Source organism: Camelus bactrianus, chromosome 14 (genome assembly GCF_048773025.1).
Source record: "Camelus bactrianus isolate YW-2024 breed Bactrian camel chromosome 14, ASM4877302v1, whole genome shotgun sequence".
NCBI lineage: Eukaryota > Metazoa > Chordata > Mammalia > Artiodactyla > Camelidae > Camelus > Camelus bactrianus.
In genome coordinates, this window is record NC_133552.1 from 17,353,859 (window position 1) to 17,372,519 (window position 18,661).

Here is an 18,661-nt window from a genome sequence, read left to right on the forward strand (position 1 = left end):
AGGAAAAGATAAAGGGCCATAGAAAGCAAGGAAAGGAAGAGGGAAGATGAAAAGAGAAGAAATGAATGCAAGGAAAGGAAAGAGGAAAAAAAGAATCTACTTACTGAGCAGTTTTGGACAAAGATAATGAAGAACTAGAAACAGAAGCAGTCGCCCATCTCCGTTCTCCCACCTCTGGTGCTCTTGCGGTTCTGGAAATTACGGTGGATGCCCAGTGACTTACATTGATTGATTTTTGAACATTAAGCCAGTTCTGCATTCCTGGGGTGAATTTTATAGATGGAATCTTAATGGCTGAGACTGGATGAGTAGACAATTAAGTATTTTACACCAAAACCTGCATCTCTTATTTAACCAGCATCTGGGTATGAGCCTTCTGGCCTTTGGAGATGGTGATCCCCAGCTTCAGTGAGCATTAGAATTACCTGGAGAGCTAGTAGTTATGAAGATTCCTGGGTACCATCCCCAGAGATTCTGATCTAGTAGGTTTGGGTGGATCTGAGAATCTTCATTTCCAAGAAGCTTACAAATGAAGCTTATGATGCTACTATAGAACATAATGCAAAAGATCTTTTTTAAAAACCTACTGGATAAGGGAGATTCTTCCATATACAGCTGCACGCTTATATGTACTTAGAATTTCTCTAGAGTTGCTGGCAATGTTTGCCTCCGAAAACTGGCATCTGAAGGAAATTCATATGAGGCAGACTTACTTTTCACTCTTACCTAAATCTTTTTTGAACTATTATTATTACCTATTTAAAAGTAAATAAAATAAATATGTTATATTTTCCCCCAACTCCCTGTTAAATATAAACACACACGCCTTTTGAACCAGCAAGATAACTTCTAAGAATTTATTCCACAGCTATATCTAAGCATGTGCAAATGACAAGGTTATTCATTGCAGCTTTTTTTTTTTTCATAGAAAGAGGTTACAAAAAATTGAAAGTCCATTAGTAGTGACCTGGTAAAATAAACTATATACATTGCTCAATGGAATAATATATAATCATAAAAAATAATATAAGCTAGTAACGTACTGGTGTGAAACTGCATCTGTGACATAATATTAAATGAGAAGGCACGGAAAGAAGTATGTATTATGTTAATATTATATCAATAGTAGGAAACATTTATTAGCTTACATCTGCATAAAATATCCTGAAAAAATATAAAAGACTTGATATTGTTGATTGCCTCTGAGAAGGGAAATGAACTGACAGAGCACTGGGGTTAAAGACATTTTAAGAACTCTTTTGTACTTTTAAAATTTTGAGTAATGTGATTATAATATCTGGTAAATATTTCTCTAAAAATACGTGGTAGATATCTTTCCATGTTAGGGAAAACAGATAACTAATTTTTTAAATGGCTGGATGATATTACCTTGTTGGACTGACCGTATATAACCAATTCTCCACTGATGAAAACTTAGAATGTTTCAGATTTTTCACTGTTGTATCATTGCAATACATATCTTTGGATATATTTTTGCACACGTGCAAGTATTTTTGAGCAATAACGTCTCAGGATGAAAAATACATATGTTTAATTTTGATTGTTATGGCTATTGAAATACTTAGTTCATCTTTTTGATGTTATTATTTATAACAGCTTATTGGATATTAGGAAGTTTAGAGGTCTCTGATAGTTCTAGATTTTTTTAGCTGCCAAAAACATTTCTCCTTCTCCCAGTTTTCAGTTTCAGAACTCTTCCTTGTAAAGAACCTGTTTCATTTGTTTGTGGATGGGCTAATTTCCCCTTTCCTAGTTACACATACGGGCATGTGACTCAACCAGTCAGAGTATTCATTTGTGTAGCTACAATGATTTGTTCACATATGGACATGTGAGACCCAGTTTAAGCCAAAATCATCCCTAATATGTTTTACAGTAATAGTTGGGATCGATATTGAACTTCTCTCAGAGGTTCCTGACTTTCCAGTACATAAACCTGGAGTCATCATCAGTGGTCATCCTTGCTACTCAAGGAAGAGCCAAACTTAGAGAAAAGTGTTACTAAGAGATAGATGATAGACAGACAGACAGACAATGCCTTGATGACACAGTTTGAGCTCAGAATGACACAAATTTGGCTGTGCCTGAAGACACATGCACAAAAGGACTACATTTCCTTTTGTTTCTTCAACTGGTCCTAGTGGGTTTCTGTCATTTACGATCGAGATTAGTTAGTAGAGTAGCTCTCTGGTGGTCATGTGTATTATAGATGTTTTCCCCAGTGTGTTGCTTGTCTTTTGACTTCATTTATGGTGGCTTTGGCTGTACAAGAATTAAAAAAAAAATTTACATAGTGAATCTGTTTATCTTTTCCCTTGGGTTTCATTTCCTGCTTAAAAAGGTCCTTTGCATTCTGATTTTTTGGTAAGACATGATATATCTCTTTATATTTTCAGTTTTGACCTTTAGGAATCTGAAAATTGTTGTGTGTGGTGTGAGACAGACACATAACCCATTTTTTAAATAAGAATAATACATTACATAAGTGTGCACATATATACATATACACGTCAAAATGATTAGCTCTTGTTCATTGGGTGGTGACATTACAAGAGGAATTTTGTTTTCTTCTTAGGTTTAGTTCTGTTTCAAATATTTCTGTAATAAATGTGTCTTACTTTTATATTTAAAAAACACTTTATTTTTTTAAAGGTCTATAAGAGATCACTTACATTCAAGGTTTATACTAACCATGAAGAAATAATGAGATTGAGCTCTAAGTATATTTCATTTTTATCAAAATGCCTAGGTAAATGTTTCTGTGCAATGTCTCTAAGCTGTTGTAATTTCCCATGACACTTTTCTTGTTTATTCCTATTGCAACGTGACACCACCCAGTTATTCAAGCCAAAAACCAACATTTTTTTATTAAAAAATAAATACACTTCTTTCCCCAAGAAATATTTCAGGGACAAGTATAAGCATTAATAGGCTATATGCCACTAGGATTTGGTCTTATTTTTTATCTTGTTTTGTAACTATGGGTATATTACATTTTAATGAATTTATTTGTTATCATGATATAAATATCTCCTTCTGGATTACACGTGTGATATGATAGTTACTTCTATATAAAAATTTTTATTCATTTGCTAGAGAATACCTCGTATACTTCTTGGGCAAGGTTTTCCTAGTTCTGCTTAAAATTGAATTACTTTTCAAGAAGAATACAAGCATTCCAGTTTATTGAAATCATTAGTCAGGAAAATTAATTTGCCTGGTTTATTTTCTTTTTTATTTAAATGATATTACTACATGATATACAAAAACCTGACATGTATTTTCTGATGTTTTTGAATGATAAAATAGTTATATAAATTTAAATTACTTCATTTCATCAAGTTTCATTAGCAATGACATTTTAGATTTGTTAGCTGCACATAAAGATATGCCATATATGAAGCAATTCTGTGTCTGCCTTTTCTAAAATTGTTTGTTATATGTTCTTTTACCTTCTTCTTACCAAACACTAATTCTTAAAACTTCAAGTTCTACTGTGTGCATGTGTTGCTTTGTTAACATAATTTTCTAAGTTTTACTTCATTTTCTTGACAGCCTATCACTGAAAGCCTTTTGAATGCTGGCAGTAGCCTGTGGAATCAGGCTTTGTGAGATGACCAGCAAGATAACAGAGATTGTACCAATTTCCTAAGAGCCTGGGTAATGAATTCAAACAACTAAATATAGTACTGGAATTCATCTTTTATTCCCCAAAGCAATCCACAATTGAGATGGTTGGCACTGGAGAGATTTCCACAGAAATGCACAAAAGTTGAGAACTTGGGTACATGACTTTAAATCCATATGAGGCGCAAACCCCACTGATGACTTTGAAATACTGTCTTATCCCTTAGAATGGATGGCAAAAAGGCCAATTGTAAGATAAATTCTTTTGCATTTTTCTTTTTATAGTAAACATTCTCTGAAAGAAATTTTCTAGCCCTTCTTTTAAATCCAAAGAGTTTTGCTAATCCTTCTTAGGTAAGTATTCTGCAAAAATTTGCTATCACAAACTTTCATAAGGATTACAAAGAGGATTCACACAAGAAGACATGTCTTCACAGAACCTGTATTCTCAAAGAAATGAAAGATTATGTACGGAAACTTTAATGGCTTTTAAAGTGGGACTCATAAATCATTGTATAATTCATCGACTTGGGATTTAGAGATGTTCTTTACCAGAAACACTAGCTGAAGCAACACTACTTTCCTTTACTTTTCTATAGCAGGAGGAGGAACAGACATGATATAGAACAGGAAGCTGTGTTGCTCCAAAAATATTACAGGATCGGATGATGCAAAAACCTTCACCAAACTTTGGACCACGGCACCATTCACATCTGGTCGTGCTGCAATGAAGGAACATCAGAGCTACTAAAGGAAAGACATTTTGCTTGATGCTAAGCAAAAGACTCAAAGTAGCACAAAATATGGCCTTTATAATCATTGCTCTTACCATCTGAGGAGCGAAGACATCCACAAGTGAAAAATTAAATGCTAAAAAATAAATATGTGTGTATTAAAAAAATCTTAGTTTCTAAAACAAACAAACAAATAGATAGATCCATAGTAAGAAAACACTCTAAGGACAAATCCCAAACAGGAAACAGTAATTATCCTTGGACCTATTATCCTGTGTGATCACAGAGAATTTTAAACTTCTTCATAAAATGTTTTTCTATATTTTCCAAATTTTCTATAATAAATATGTATTTTTATAACTCAAAACAAATATATCATTTTAGAAATAAAAGGACTATTGTAACCTAGTGTAGGACTAGTGTCCATATATATATATTAAATGCTAACAAATCAGTTTTAAAAAAAGACATCAGCCCATTAGTACATTAACATTAGCACATGAACAGACTATACAGAGGAGAGGAAACTTAAATGTCCAGAGAATACTGAGAAGAAAAGCTTCTCAATTTCACTAGTAATAAGGGAATACAAAACAAAATAGCAAAGAAATACCATTTCATAAATCATCACATGGGCAAAGTGTGAAAATCTGACTGTACAAAGTTTGGTGAGGATGAGAATCATCAGGGACCCTCATACTTTCTTGGTGAGGTATAAATTGGTGTAATGACTTTAGAGAGCAATTTGGCAATTTCTTGTTGAAGATGCACATACTCAATGACTTAGAAACACTGGCATATTTGTATAAAGACATAGACTTTAAAATGGTATGGCAGACTTCTTGGTAGTAGTGAAATTGGAAACAATTCAAATGTCCACCAGCAAGAGAAAGGATAAATAGATTATGAGATATTCATTCCAAAGAAAATCATACTAGAGAAAATGGACTAGAGCAATATAAGTCAATGTGGAGATATCAGAAGAGAAAAAGCAAAAGGCTGAAAGTGTAAAACAAGTTGCAGAAGGACATACTTTGTGATATTTATGTAAAGCTTAAAACACGAAAAATAATACTACATATTTGTTGGAGGTTTTTTTCTGACACCAGCCAGTTCTCCAACTCTCTACAGACACCAGCTGGGTGTTACTAATATTTAGTTCAGTTCTGACATTAACTACCTGGAGTTAAGGATCAGACTCCACAGACATAAGTGCTCAGTCCCTCAAGATTGCTCTCACTTAAGATGTAGTTTCAAATATTGGGTTCCCAGTTACCCACACTTCTGTCTGACTTGGTTTCAAATTGGGGGTATCCACTCCCCACCCCCAGGTTTGATAATTTGCTGGAACAACTCACCGAACTCAGAAAAATGCTGTAGTTACTATTACAGTTTATAATAAAGGATGCAAGTGGACAGTCAGGAGAAGCGAGGTCTGAAAGGATCTGGAACAGGAGCTTCTGTCCCTGTGGAGTTAGAATGCACCACCCTGCAGGCCTGGAGTGTGTTCACCAACTTGGAAGCTCCCTGAACCCCATTATTTAGGGGGTTTTAGTACATAGGCATGAGAAGTTAAATGACTGGCCATTAATCTCCAGCACTTCTCTCCTAGGAGTTGAAGAGGGTGGAACTGAGAGTTCCAACCTTCCAATCAAAATTGGTCTTTCTGGCTGCTAGCCCAGATCCAGAGGCTACATAACTGCCTTCCCACCCAACAAAGTCACTTTATTTGCATAAACTCATCTACTATTGAAACAACACTCCTGTTACTCAGGAAATTACAAGGGTCTTAGGAGCTCTGTGCCAGGAACTAGGGGCAAAGACCAAATATTTTTTTCTTCTACCACAAGCTTGTTTATAACATACAGATGCAGTGAAAGTAAAACATGGGGGGTTAATACCAGTTAAGGAGAGTGGTTACCTCTGGGGAGGAAGCAAATTAGCCTAGAAAAAGGTCAAAGGAGGCTTTAACTGTATTCATAATGTTTTACTTCAAAAAATAAAGATTTGAAGGAAATATAACAAAATGATAAGATTTGACAAAGCTATGAGATGTTCAATTTTAACTATATTTTTTGTATATTAGTATGATTACATATATATTTCATAATAGAAAAGCAGAGTATGCTGAATTAGTAAATGAATACTCTGTAAAGGAAATCGTCTGGTTACAGTACGTGCCATAACTGAAGCAGGCTGAGCTACAAGTCAAATCTAAGCTTCAGAAGTCAATCTCAGAAACAGTAGAACGATGGTTGCCAGGGGCTGAGGGGAGAAGGAAATGGGGATATGTAGGTCAAAGGGTACAAACTTTCAGTTATAAGATGAATAGGTTTTGAGGATCTAGTGTACAATGTGGTGACTGTAGTTAATAACTTGGTATTATATACTTGAAATTTGCTGAAAGTAAATCTGAAAGTGTTCTCACCACACAAAACAAGAGTTAATTATGTGAGGCGATGGATGTGTTCATTTTATCTTTGTAATCATTTCACAATGCATATGTATATCAAATCATATTGTACAATTTAAATACATACATTTTTGTTAAAGAAAAATACAAAAAACTAATTGAGGCTTTTGAAACAAGCCCCCTCTGGCTGAGAACTGTAAGGAAGAAAAAATATCTTTTTCCTCTACCTATCTTAGGTTCATTGACTGGGGCGGGCCCTGGATATTAAACTTGTCAGTTTAAACTTGTCAAACAGATTAACAAGAGGAAAAACAGCTTAATTATGTACACACACATAGGACCCTCACAAGGAAATGAGACTCAAGGAGGGAGCCAAATGGTTGAGGCTTATATACCATCTTAGGCTAAACAAAGGAAAAGAGAATTTGGGCTTCTGGGCTGAGAAGCCCAGTTATGAGAAGGCAAAGGGTGGAAATATATGGTAAATAAGGGTTGTCTTGTTTTGCAGATAGGAGTCTCTCAGGTGATAAGAGTTGTCTCCTGAAGTAGTTCTCTTCCTCATGTAGAGATACTTTTACAAATGGAAATTTCCTTTACAAAAGGAGAAATTTATATTCTATTTTTAGGTAGTTAAGGGGAGGTAAAGAGCTTTTCCTGCATCTGCTAGATGTCAGTTGCCTTAAACTGAAAATAATCCCCATGTCAAAGAGGCATATTTTGGGAGGCATATTCTGGTACCCTTCAGAAGAAAAAGGGAAAATTCAGAAGGTCCAGTATTTGCTATTATAGTCTCAGAAGAGAAAACACAAACAAATCAAAGACAGAATTTTCAAAGTAATAGTAAAAGAAAATTTCTCAGAATTGAAATGCATGCGTTTCCAGATTGAAAGGATACACCATGTGCCCAACATTGAATTAAAAAAAAAAATCTCACAAAGGCACATCATTGTGAAAACTTAAAACAACTAGAAAAAAAGATTTGAAAAGCTTCCCCCCAAAACACATAGGTTATATATGGAGGATAAGGCATAAGAAAGCTGTAGACCTCAAATACAAAATAGAAAAGTAGAAGATAATGAAGCAATATCTCCAAGATCCTGAAGAAAATTATTGAACCCAGAGTTTTTATACCCAGTCAAATTATCAGTTGAGTCTGTGTGCAGAATAAAGACATATTCAAACATGGATAGTCTTTAAATTTTGCAGGGAGACACTGGAGGGAAGGCTTCACCAAAATAAGGAGGTAAATGAAGAACAAGGTATCCAGTGTGACTACAGTAAAGGAAATTCCAAGATAATAGTGAAGGGAAGTCCTGGACTAACAGTTGTGGGCCAGATCTAGACATCAACTTTTCCAGATTAGGGCACAAAGACACAGGGCTCCAGGATGATAGATTTAAAAAAAAGGGGGGGTGGGTACTGATTGGCTCTATGTTACATAAAATGGCTCCCATGGCCTAAAGAAGAAACCCCAGTGCATTCAGTGGTCTCCAGCAGCTGTTCCCAATCTTCCTCCTCAAACTTACTTTGTGCTACTCTTCATAGACTTTTTATTATGCCTAAAGAGCCAGAAGGAGCAATCTGAAAAACTGCAGGAGTGTTGTGTGTGGTGTGGGGTATGTGTGTACAGTAAATCTATCATCTGGCCCTGTAATAAAGAATATTTTAAATGCTTTAAAACAGTATGTTTTGGTTAAAAGGGCTTAAGAATTTGCTCACCATTTTAGTAACTTTTGAATTTTCTCTGGAATCTCAGTATAATACATATGTAGATTATTCTTTAAAAAGAACAAAGAAGTAAGTTGAGTAAGGCGCTGTGGACTATTCACAGAATTCTCTTTCCAAAGAGTAGGATGAGTGAAATTATTCTCAAATAGGATTTTTCTCAGGGTCAGCTTCAAAATTCCAGGTGGAAAAGTAGTCAGTTCATTCCCGTCAACAATCAGTTTTTTAAGTGATCTGCAAATAAAGGAAACCATAGCTTACAAGGTATTCATGCAATTTATAATATCCAAGTAAAAATCTGTCCCAATGTTCCTGAAAACTGGTATAAAACTTAGTAATAATAAAATACGTGTTAAGTATTTCCTTAGAATCAAGAGAATTAACTGAAAAAAGCAACCGAACCAATATATTATGCAAATAAATGGATTTGTGTAAATAGTAGAGTTAAAGCACATATTTTGGATCTTTGCAACATGCCATTATTATGGAAAAAAGTAAGCACAAATGTAGAAAGAACAATGAATGTTATGCTACCTAAAATATAGTACAGTTTAATGATACAAAGAAAGAATTTATTTTCCTAGACAAATTAAACATCAGCACTTTTTTTTTTTCAATTCAAGTATTCTAAAGTTCTCAACTATTGGCGGAAGGCAGCAGTGAGGGGAGACAGACCATCATGCTGGGGAAAGTAGCTTTCATCTTGCTTTTATAAAATAGTATAGAAAAATGTGTTTGTTTGTAAGTTTTGGGGGGAAGGAAAGATAGCCTGAAATAGACTGGGAAAGTTCAGTGAAGTTCCAAAATTAACAAGAGAGGAAAAAAGAGAACAAATAGCATCTTGAAAAAAAATCACCGAAAAAAAACCCCCAAAAACCCCCATACAAAAAGGAGAAAGTAAATAAATACTAAATACAAAGTAAAACAGAAGTCACTTAAGTATATCAGTCATAACAAATGTGAACAGGCTGAATTCTCCTATTGAAATATAAAGACTGTTACATGAGAAATTAAGTAATGGTACAAATATTAGAAAAGCAGAAATAAGATGATCTTATTTTACTGAAGATGAAATAATGCTCCTAGAATATCAAAGAAAATATAGTAAAACTCAGAACTAAAATAATTTGATTACATAGCTTGATTTAAATTAATGTGAAGAAGTAAATAGCTTTTCTCTATTCTGTTCTGTCCTCTGTTTCTCTATGCTGACTGGCAATAGGCAGCTAGAAATGAAAATTAGAGGAAATACTACATCCATAGTAGTAACATAACTTTATGTTTTGGGGGGAGAAGGGGCTTAGAATTATATTAAATGATCTTAAAGATCATAATCTAAAGAGAATAGTTAATACACTAATATTGAAAAATAATCTCCCTACTAGTTATTAGAAATAAATTTCTCTGAAGTCATAATTAAAATAATATGGTACTGACCTAGAAGGACAGAGATCAACTTCAGAGACTTTTAAAAAACTAGCGTGAGAAAGAATTGAGGCTAAGCATTAAAGCACTGTGTGTTACTAGCATTTTGTATATATTTATGTATTTCCTCACAATAAATAAATAAAACTGATAAGAACTACCTGGTGCACACACAGATAAATGGGTAAAATCAACTTGTCAACCTATTAGGTGGTCATCCTTTAATAATTAAAGAAAATGTTATGTATTAAAAATACTGTACACCATTCAAATTACATGTTGGTTAACTTTATGCTTCACACATTATGTTTTACGGCTATTAAATAAATGAAAGGACTCAATTTTCTCCATAACAATCATCACCAAATATGCCCTTAAAGGGCATAATGTCTTGTGGGTACTTACTACTTCCAAGATACCTGAGTTTCTGGATTTCATTTGGAATAAAAGCAATGCTATTGTAGGAAATATCAAGTTTCTCAAGATTAAACAAGTAAAATAACCTAAAATGGAAAGAGAAAATGAATTGTAGAAATGATTATATGCTTATCATCATACTGGGTGGGCATAAATAAAGAGTTTAATTCTTGAGTAAATAGGTAAATAAACTATTTTTTTGAGATCTTGAAATTTATACATATAGACTTTTCATTATAGATGATATAATTACAGTGAAATTTCCTAAAAATTATTCATCTATCCCTTAAGACTGATTTGAAATATCTGGAGTGGATAAAGCCCCATCTAGAAAAAGCCACCTGAGAAATTCCTAACAGCATTTAGATAAATTTTTTCTTCGTTGCTATCATTAGGTCAGGTCTCTTTGCTCAGGAAATTAGAGTTCTGACAACAGTCTTTAAATACAAAGAATTCAGCACCCTCATTCCTCACTGCATGTGCCCTCTGTGTGAGTTTCCATTGAGTAAACTCTGCAAATGAACATTTTCACATATGTCAGAGCTTGTTTTAAGTCTCCCCTGAGGTAATAAATTAATTCTCATAATAATTATTATGTAATTGTATTATTATTCCTAAAATTCCCATTATGTTTTTCATTCTTGGCTTTAATATGCTATCAGTCTTCCATGGATATACATACATAGCCTATGTTATTTACTTAAAAATATATTGCTGTATTTTAGAAACACTAGTATTTTTGAGAAATAGTTCCTTAAAATTTTGATGATAATCAATAGGTCAAACTAATTTGCCTACTCTCTAAACAATGAACAGTGTTGACTCTTTAGTTATGATCAAGTTTTAGTTGCTTTAGAAATTTTTACATTTTGTTTAAATGACAGTGTGGTTACTCTAATTATGTAATTATGATTATAGATTATCCAGTATGAACTCCTGTTTAGATGTATATATTTCATGTATATATACACACATTGTATTATTAATATATACACACACTTAGAATTGTGTGTGTGTATACACAAATAATTATAGATGTGTGTACACACAGATTAGTATACATATATAAATTGCTTTCTCTGTCCACTGAGAGTGTTTAGAAGCAATATCATCCCAATAGCAATGGGAACATCCAGCACCCAGATCTTGGTTTTTAAATACCATCCTCCAGTAAAAAGGAAACAGATTTTCCTTAGAGATAAGTCTGATTCTAGTATCAAGGGAGGGAATCAAAGCAGTACAATTTATGCTACTGTGGGAAAATATAGATAAGTCAAACAAAAATAAAACCCATAATATAATATCCTTACTCCTTAGTGTTTATTCTTTCTTTTTATACATTTTATGTGTAATGTGTGATGTATATATATGTATTTTTACACAGAAATGATACAACTTTCACATACTTTATAAAAAATGACTGAATAGTTCTACAGTATATGAATGTAGATCTTGTTGGATTGTTGCTTACAAACAATGCTTTGTCAGTGAATTTGATGCACTTCCTTAATTACTATAAAAATCTTTTGCCAAATGTTACTCAGCTATTTAAGAGTCCCTTTGCTTATAACCTTTTGCCCTTAAGCTGCATTCAATTTGTTAAAAATCTAACTGGAAGAGGTATCTTGTTTTGGCATTTGGTTAAGGTTTTGGTTCAAAACTTTCATTAGGAGTTAATTACCATCCATATGTGGGAAAAAAAATCCATGTCTTTTATACCTGAGTATCAACATTCCTGTTGGAGTTTAAAGGATCTTAGATATCATACAGGTAATTGCTTATTTTATAGATTAGGAAATTAGACTATCAACCTTACCCAAGTGGAAGAGTGGTAATCAAATTAAAGGCAATGTTGAAAGTTCTAAGGAACTTAAGTTGTTGAACGTTAGAAGGGATTTCTTTGATAGGATTATTTCTCAGAATCAGTATTTGTAAATTTCTAAGACAAAATATCTGAGGAACAGAAAAGAGAAACATATGAATAGAATAGTGAAGTATGCAAATCCCTATTTGTTACATTTTATTAACCCTTTGAACTAATGCAGTCAAATCAGCATGGTAACACTACTGGCTGTATCATCTATCTCAAAAAATACCTCGGTAAGCCTTCAAAATAACTGACCAGGGTTAATATGTAAGCTATGGTAAGACAGTGCAATTACTGCATTCCATACCCCTGACTCAAGAACGTTCCTTTTCTAAATGGGAAAATCATCCTGATCGATTGAGCACATGGTTTCATAAGAAGTAATTATGCAAAGAATGAGGGAGGCAGGAGATATCTGCAGAATCAGGAAAATAAGTGGAATTAACCTTAGCGATCAGTGGAGTGTCCGGTATCATAACAAGCATGTTTTACTCTGATATCACAGTAATTTTGTATATACTGATTTTTCATATGAAATTTTAAAAACAGAACATACCTTTTAAATCTATGATTGTTGCTTGATTAGCATATTTTACTCTCTACTGAATCTTAATAAGGTCTTATGCTAGCTCTCTTTAACATTAAATGTTTTTGTACCATTAAAAGATTTTAAATTGGTGGAGAAGAGCATGCTCATTCTTGCGATCAGAAAATTTAAGTACTCCAAGTTTGTCTTTCCTTTTCAAGAAGATTGTTTTGCCTATTTGGAATCCCTTGCCGTTCCATAAGAACTTCAGGGTCAGCCTGCCAAATTCATTTTAAAAGGCAGGTTGTAATTTTCATAGAGACATCAATGAATCTATCGATCAGTTGTGAGTATTGCCATCTTAATATTAAGTCTTCAGATCTATGAACATGGGATCTCTTGCCATTGAAGTATGTCCCCTTTAATTTCTTTTAAAAATACTCTAGTTTTCACAGTATAAGTTTGGTGCTTTTGTAAAACTTACTTCTAAATGTTTTATTCTTTTTCATATATATAGAATTCCTTTATTAATTTTATTGTCAGAATGTTTTGTTGCTAATATGTACAAATACAACTGACTTTTGTATATTGATCTTGTATTACCCTGCAACCTTGATGAACTCACTCATTAGTTCTAATAGTTTTTAGCGAATTCCTTAGGATTTCTGTATACAAAACCATATCCTGTACAACTAGAGAGAGTTCAACTCCTTTGTTTTTAATCTGAATGCCTTTTGTTTCTTTTTGTTGCCTACTTTTCTTTGCTAGAAACCCCAGTACAGTGTTGAATACGTAGTGGCAATAGTAGACGTACATCTTCATCTTATTCTTGATCTTAGGAAGACAACCTTTAGTTTTTCATCAGTAAGTGTGATATTAGCTGTGGGTTTCTTGTAGACATCTTTTATCAAGTTGAGGATGCTCCCTTATATTCATAGATGTTGAGTGTTTTGGTCATGAAAGTATGGTGGCTTTTGTAAAGTGCTTTTTCTGGCTCTTTTGAGATAAGTGTATAGTTTTTTTTTCTCCATCTCTATATTAATATGGTGAATTACATCGATTGATTTTTGTACGTTTAACCAACCTTGCATTCCTGGAATAAATCTCACTTGGTCATGGTGTAAAATCCTCTTATATATATATGTTGCTAAATTTGGTTTATTAGCATTTTGTTAAGGATTTTTGCACTGTGTATTCACAAGAGATATTGTTCTGTAGTTTGCTTTTCTTTCCATATCTTTGTCTAGTTTTGGTATTAGGGTATCACTGGCTTAATAGTTTGAATGAGAATGTTTCCTCTTCTCCCCTATTTTTTGTTAGAGTTTGTAAAGGATTGATGTTAATTCTTTTTAAGATGTTTGGTAGAATTCACTAATGGAGCTATCTGATCCTGGACTTTACTTTGTGGAAAGTTTTCAAATTACTATTAAAACACTTTCTTTTTTTTTTTTTTTAACATTTTTTATTGATTTATAATCATTTTACAATGTTGTGTCAAATTTCAGTGTTCAGCACAATTTTTCAGTCATTCATGGACATATACACACTCATTGGCACATTTTTTTCTCTGTGAGTTATCATAACATTTTGTGTATATTTCCCTGTGCTATACAGTGTAATCTTGTTTATCTATTCTACAATTTTGAAATCCCAGTCTATCCCTTCCCACCCTCCACCCCCCTGGTAACCACAAGTCTGTATTCTCTGTCTGTGAGTCTATTTCTGTCCTGTATTTACGCTTTGTTTTTGTTTGTTTGTTTGTTTTTGTTTTTGTTTTTTAGATTCCACATATAAACCACTTTCTTTATTATAGAACCATTCAGATTTTCTATTTCTTTTCTGAGTCTATTCTTGAGTCTTCCCAGGTATATATCTGTTTCATCTAAGCTATCTGGTTGGTTGGTATTGGTAGTATTATCTTAAAATATTTTTTGTATTTCTATAAGGTTGGTAGTGATGTCCCATCCTTCACTCCTAATTTTAGTAACTTGAGTCTTCCTTTTTACTTGGTTATATATAAGATTAGTCAATTTTGTTGATCTTTTCAAACTAACAGCTTTACATTTTGATTTTTCTCTATTGTTTTTCTATTCCCTATTTCATTCATTTTTATTATCCTCTTATTCTTTCTTTGGATTTAGTTTGCTCTTTTTTTTCCTAGTGACTTAAGATGGGAAGTTAGGTTTTTATTTCTTCCTGTTTAATATAGGAATTTAAAGCTATAAATTTCTCTCTGAGCACTAATGTAGATGCATCTCATAAATTTTGGTATGTTGTATTTTCATTTTTATTTCAAAATATTTTCTAATTTCCCTTTCGATTTCTTCATTGACTTTGTTATTTAAGAGTATGTTGCTTAATTTCCATGTATTTACAAATTTTTTCAGTTATCAATTTCTAATTACATTTTATTGTAGCCCAAAAATATACTTTCTGTGATTTTCAAGTCTTTTAAATTTATTAAGATTATTTTTGTAGACTGACATATGGTCTATCCTGGAAAATGTTCCATGTGAATTTGGGAATTGTGTATTCTGCTAACTATTGGTTGCAGTGTCCCATAAATGTCTGTTAGTTCTTACTGGTTTGTAGTGTTGTTCAAGTCTTCTGTTTCACTCTTGATCTTCTGCCTAGTTGGTCTGTGCATTATTGAAAGTTGGTACTGAACTATCCAATTATTATTGTTAAATTTTCTATTCCTCCCTTCAGTTCTTTCAGTTTTTGCTTCATGTATTCTGGGCTCTATTGGTAAGCACATAAATGTTTATACTTGTTACAGATTCCCGATAGATTGACAAAATGTCCTTCTTTATCTCTAGTAACATTTTTTAATTTAAAATTTGTTTTTGTCTGATACTAGTTTTAAAATTTTACCTGATACTATTGTAGTCACTCCAGGTTTCTTATGGTTGCTATTTGCATGATAGATCCTTTCTTATTCTTTACTTTTAACTTCTTTGTATCTCTTAATCTTAAGTATGTCTCCTTTAGACAGCATATCATTAGAGCTTGTTTTTTAACCCAATCTGACAAACTGTATTTTTTTATGTATTCATATATAATGTTATTATTAACATGGCTGGATTTACATTGCCATTTTACTTATAGTCTCTAAATGTCATGCCATTTTTGTTCCTCCTTTACTACCTTCTTTTGCACCAGCTGGATATTTTCTAGTTTAATGTTTTAATTACTTTAGTGGTTTTTTTTCCACTATATTCTCTTGAGTTATTTTCTTAGCGATTGCTTTAAAGGGTTTAAAATACACCTTAACTTATCAGAATCTGCTCCAGATTTACACTAACTTAATTCCAGACATATGGAAATGTTGTTCCTAAATAGGTCTATTCCTTCTTCTTTTTTTGTACTATAATTGTTACACACAGTACATGCATATGTTACAGAGCTAACAATACATTATTATAATTAATTATTATTGTACATGATTTCATGTCTTTTAAAGAATCTGAGAGAAGAAACTCTTCAGATATAAGAAAAAACTACATAAATATATACTTTGTTATGTTTACATTTCTGCTTCTACGTTTTCCTGTCCTAAATTTTTTCAGTAGACTCTGTCCTCTGCCAAAGTCTACCATCTAGTGAAAATAAAAACACAATATTATGAGAAACTATGGAAAATATATGTTTTCAATACTTTATATTTGAAATAGAAAGCAAATCAACTTGCTAGAAGTCAGTTCTTTAAAAGTCAATATTCTGGAAGTCAGTTCACAAAACAACCAGATACCCTGTGACCAATGAGACAGTGACTAAAGAAACTGAAAACATAATCTGTCCTAATGACTTATAATGACTTGTTTATGTAAATGACATTGAATTTTCTCATCCCATATCTGATTATCCTTCATATGTTTTATTAAGCAGAATATCCTATTTCAGCCTATGATAATGAAAACTTGTTATGACGTCATATTACCTGGTCACTAAACATTGCCTTTAAAGCTTCTGATTAACACTTGGATATAGTACATTTTAGGTTTTATTCAGAATTAGAAAAATAACTAAATAACCTTATATACATTGTACAATTAGGAGAACATATTTGAGAGCCTGACTATAATATAGTCTTTGAAGATTGTATCGTGGGACAGCTAAGAAAAATGTACTGTACTTTTGGTACTTCTGCCTTTAGGGATGCAATACAAAATATATTTACTTTCAAGTAACTCCAGGGTATTGTGTCTATTTAAAAATTATGATAATTATTAATAATAAGAAATTATTATAATATATAATTGTAAAAATGGACTCACTTCTGTGGGAAAGTAAAAGATGTTATTATATGATAAATTAAGATATACCAACTGGGAAGCCAAAGGTGTTAAATCTGGACAATACAGTAGAAAAAAGCCCTAAAAGAAAATGACAAGCAATAAGAAATTAATTATTAACAATGCACAAAATATTTCATATAAGATTGAAAAAAAAGGAGCACATAATCTGAATGACAATGTTTGATATTACTCTAACAAGCCTTCAATAATCTTCTATTCATTTATTTTAGTCTTTCATGATAATTTCTTAAATACATAAAGAAACAAAATAGAAAAACTACAAAATATTTATATATGTAAGAAATATAGTATTATATGTGTGACAGGTATTATTTCAATTAGTAACAGGCAAACATTTATTAAGTGTCCACTACATGCTGAAATAAGTAATTGAAAATATATTATATTTAATTCTCTTTATGCTGTTTTTTTTTCATGTCTCTACTTCTACTTCTCTGTTATCTTTCTAGTAATCTCACATCTGTCCAAAATTCCTTGCTTAAATCTGCCAATTTCTGATTGAGGAAAGTGTGTGTGTTGTTATGGACTAAATGTTTGTTCTTCCAAAATTCATGTGTTGAAGCCCTAATCCCCAGTGTGATGGCACTTAGAAGTGAGGTCTTTGGGAGGTAGTAGAGTTAGATGAGGTCTTAAGGATGGAGCCCTCATGATGGAATTAGTGCCCTTATAAAAAGAGGAGTGGACCAGAGATCTCTTTCTCTCTGCATGTGAAGATACAGCAAAAAGGCAGCTGTGAAAAAGAGCTCTCAAAAGGAACCAAACTGATGCCTTAGTCTCAAACTTCCCAGCCACCAGAACTGTGAGAAATAAATGTTTGTTGTTTAAGCCACTCTGTGGTATTTTGTCCTAGCAGCCAAATTTGACTAAGACATATCTGGTACCCCCAGTATCTTTAATGCTTCTGGGAGGTTGGCACATTTGTTTCTTAAGGCTCATGGAATCAGTTGTGTTCAACTGAATGAACCAAGGCTCTTTAATGCTGGGGGATCAAACCACCACTTGTCATGAAGGGAGGCATGCTACCAGTGCATTAGGTTATGGCATGTGCTGGATACGAATGAGAAGGTTCATGGCTGATGAATCTTACACTGGACAGTGCTGGTTTCAAGACTGACCTCTTGTAAAAGTATTAATATTTGTAAATGTCTGTATGTTGGTAGTAGACAAGCGTAGCTATTCTTTCTTCCTGTCATTAAACATTTTTCTCTTCTCTGCATAACTAGTGGTAAATTATGTGGCAGAAAAGTGTCTGTCACAGTTGCTAATCAGTCCACTTAGAGTGTTCGGATAACTAGATAACTAGTGCTTTTACGTTTTCTTCTGCCTTCCCCCATCTGTTTCATGAATTATCTTCTCACTTCATTCACATCCTGCTAATAGGCAGCTGTCTGCTCCTAAGTCATCCAAATAGAGAAAACTCCCCTGAACAACCTGTCATAAAGAGTAACCTCTCAAACCAGTGCCCCATCAATAGCCCTCTGTCCCCTCCACTTGCTTTATTTATCTTCATAGCCCTATCACCACAGAACAGACTGTGTAGAAATGTCTGTGTGTATATGTGATCACATCCCACTAAAGTATAAGCTC

At 33.0% G+C, this 18,661-nt stretch overlaps 1 protein-coding gene across 1 annotated transcript in view; it reads right to left on the bottom strand.

Annotated features, from left to right (window-relative positions):
- Positions 1–4,183: 4,183 nt before the first annotated feature.
- Positions 4,184–18,661, bottom strand: part of LRRC63 (leucine rich repeat containing 63) — a 33,021-nt gene continuing 18,543 nt past the window's right edge. The window contains exons 5-9 of the mRNA XM_010951606.2: positions 17,033–17,131; positions 12,179–12,315; positions 10,365–10,448; positions 8,515–8,754; positions 4,184–4,370 (exon numbers count right to left, since the gene is read on the bottom strand). Of these exons, the coding sequence (XP_010949908.2) occupies positions 4,184–4,370; positions 8,515–8,754; positions 10,365–10,448; positions 12,179–12,315; positions 17,033–17,131 (747 nt within the window). The remainder of the gene's footprint in view (positions 4,371–8,514; positions 8,755–10,364; positions 10,449–12,178; positions 12,316–17,032; positions 17,132–18,661) is intronic.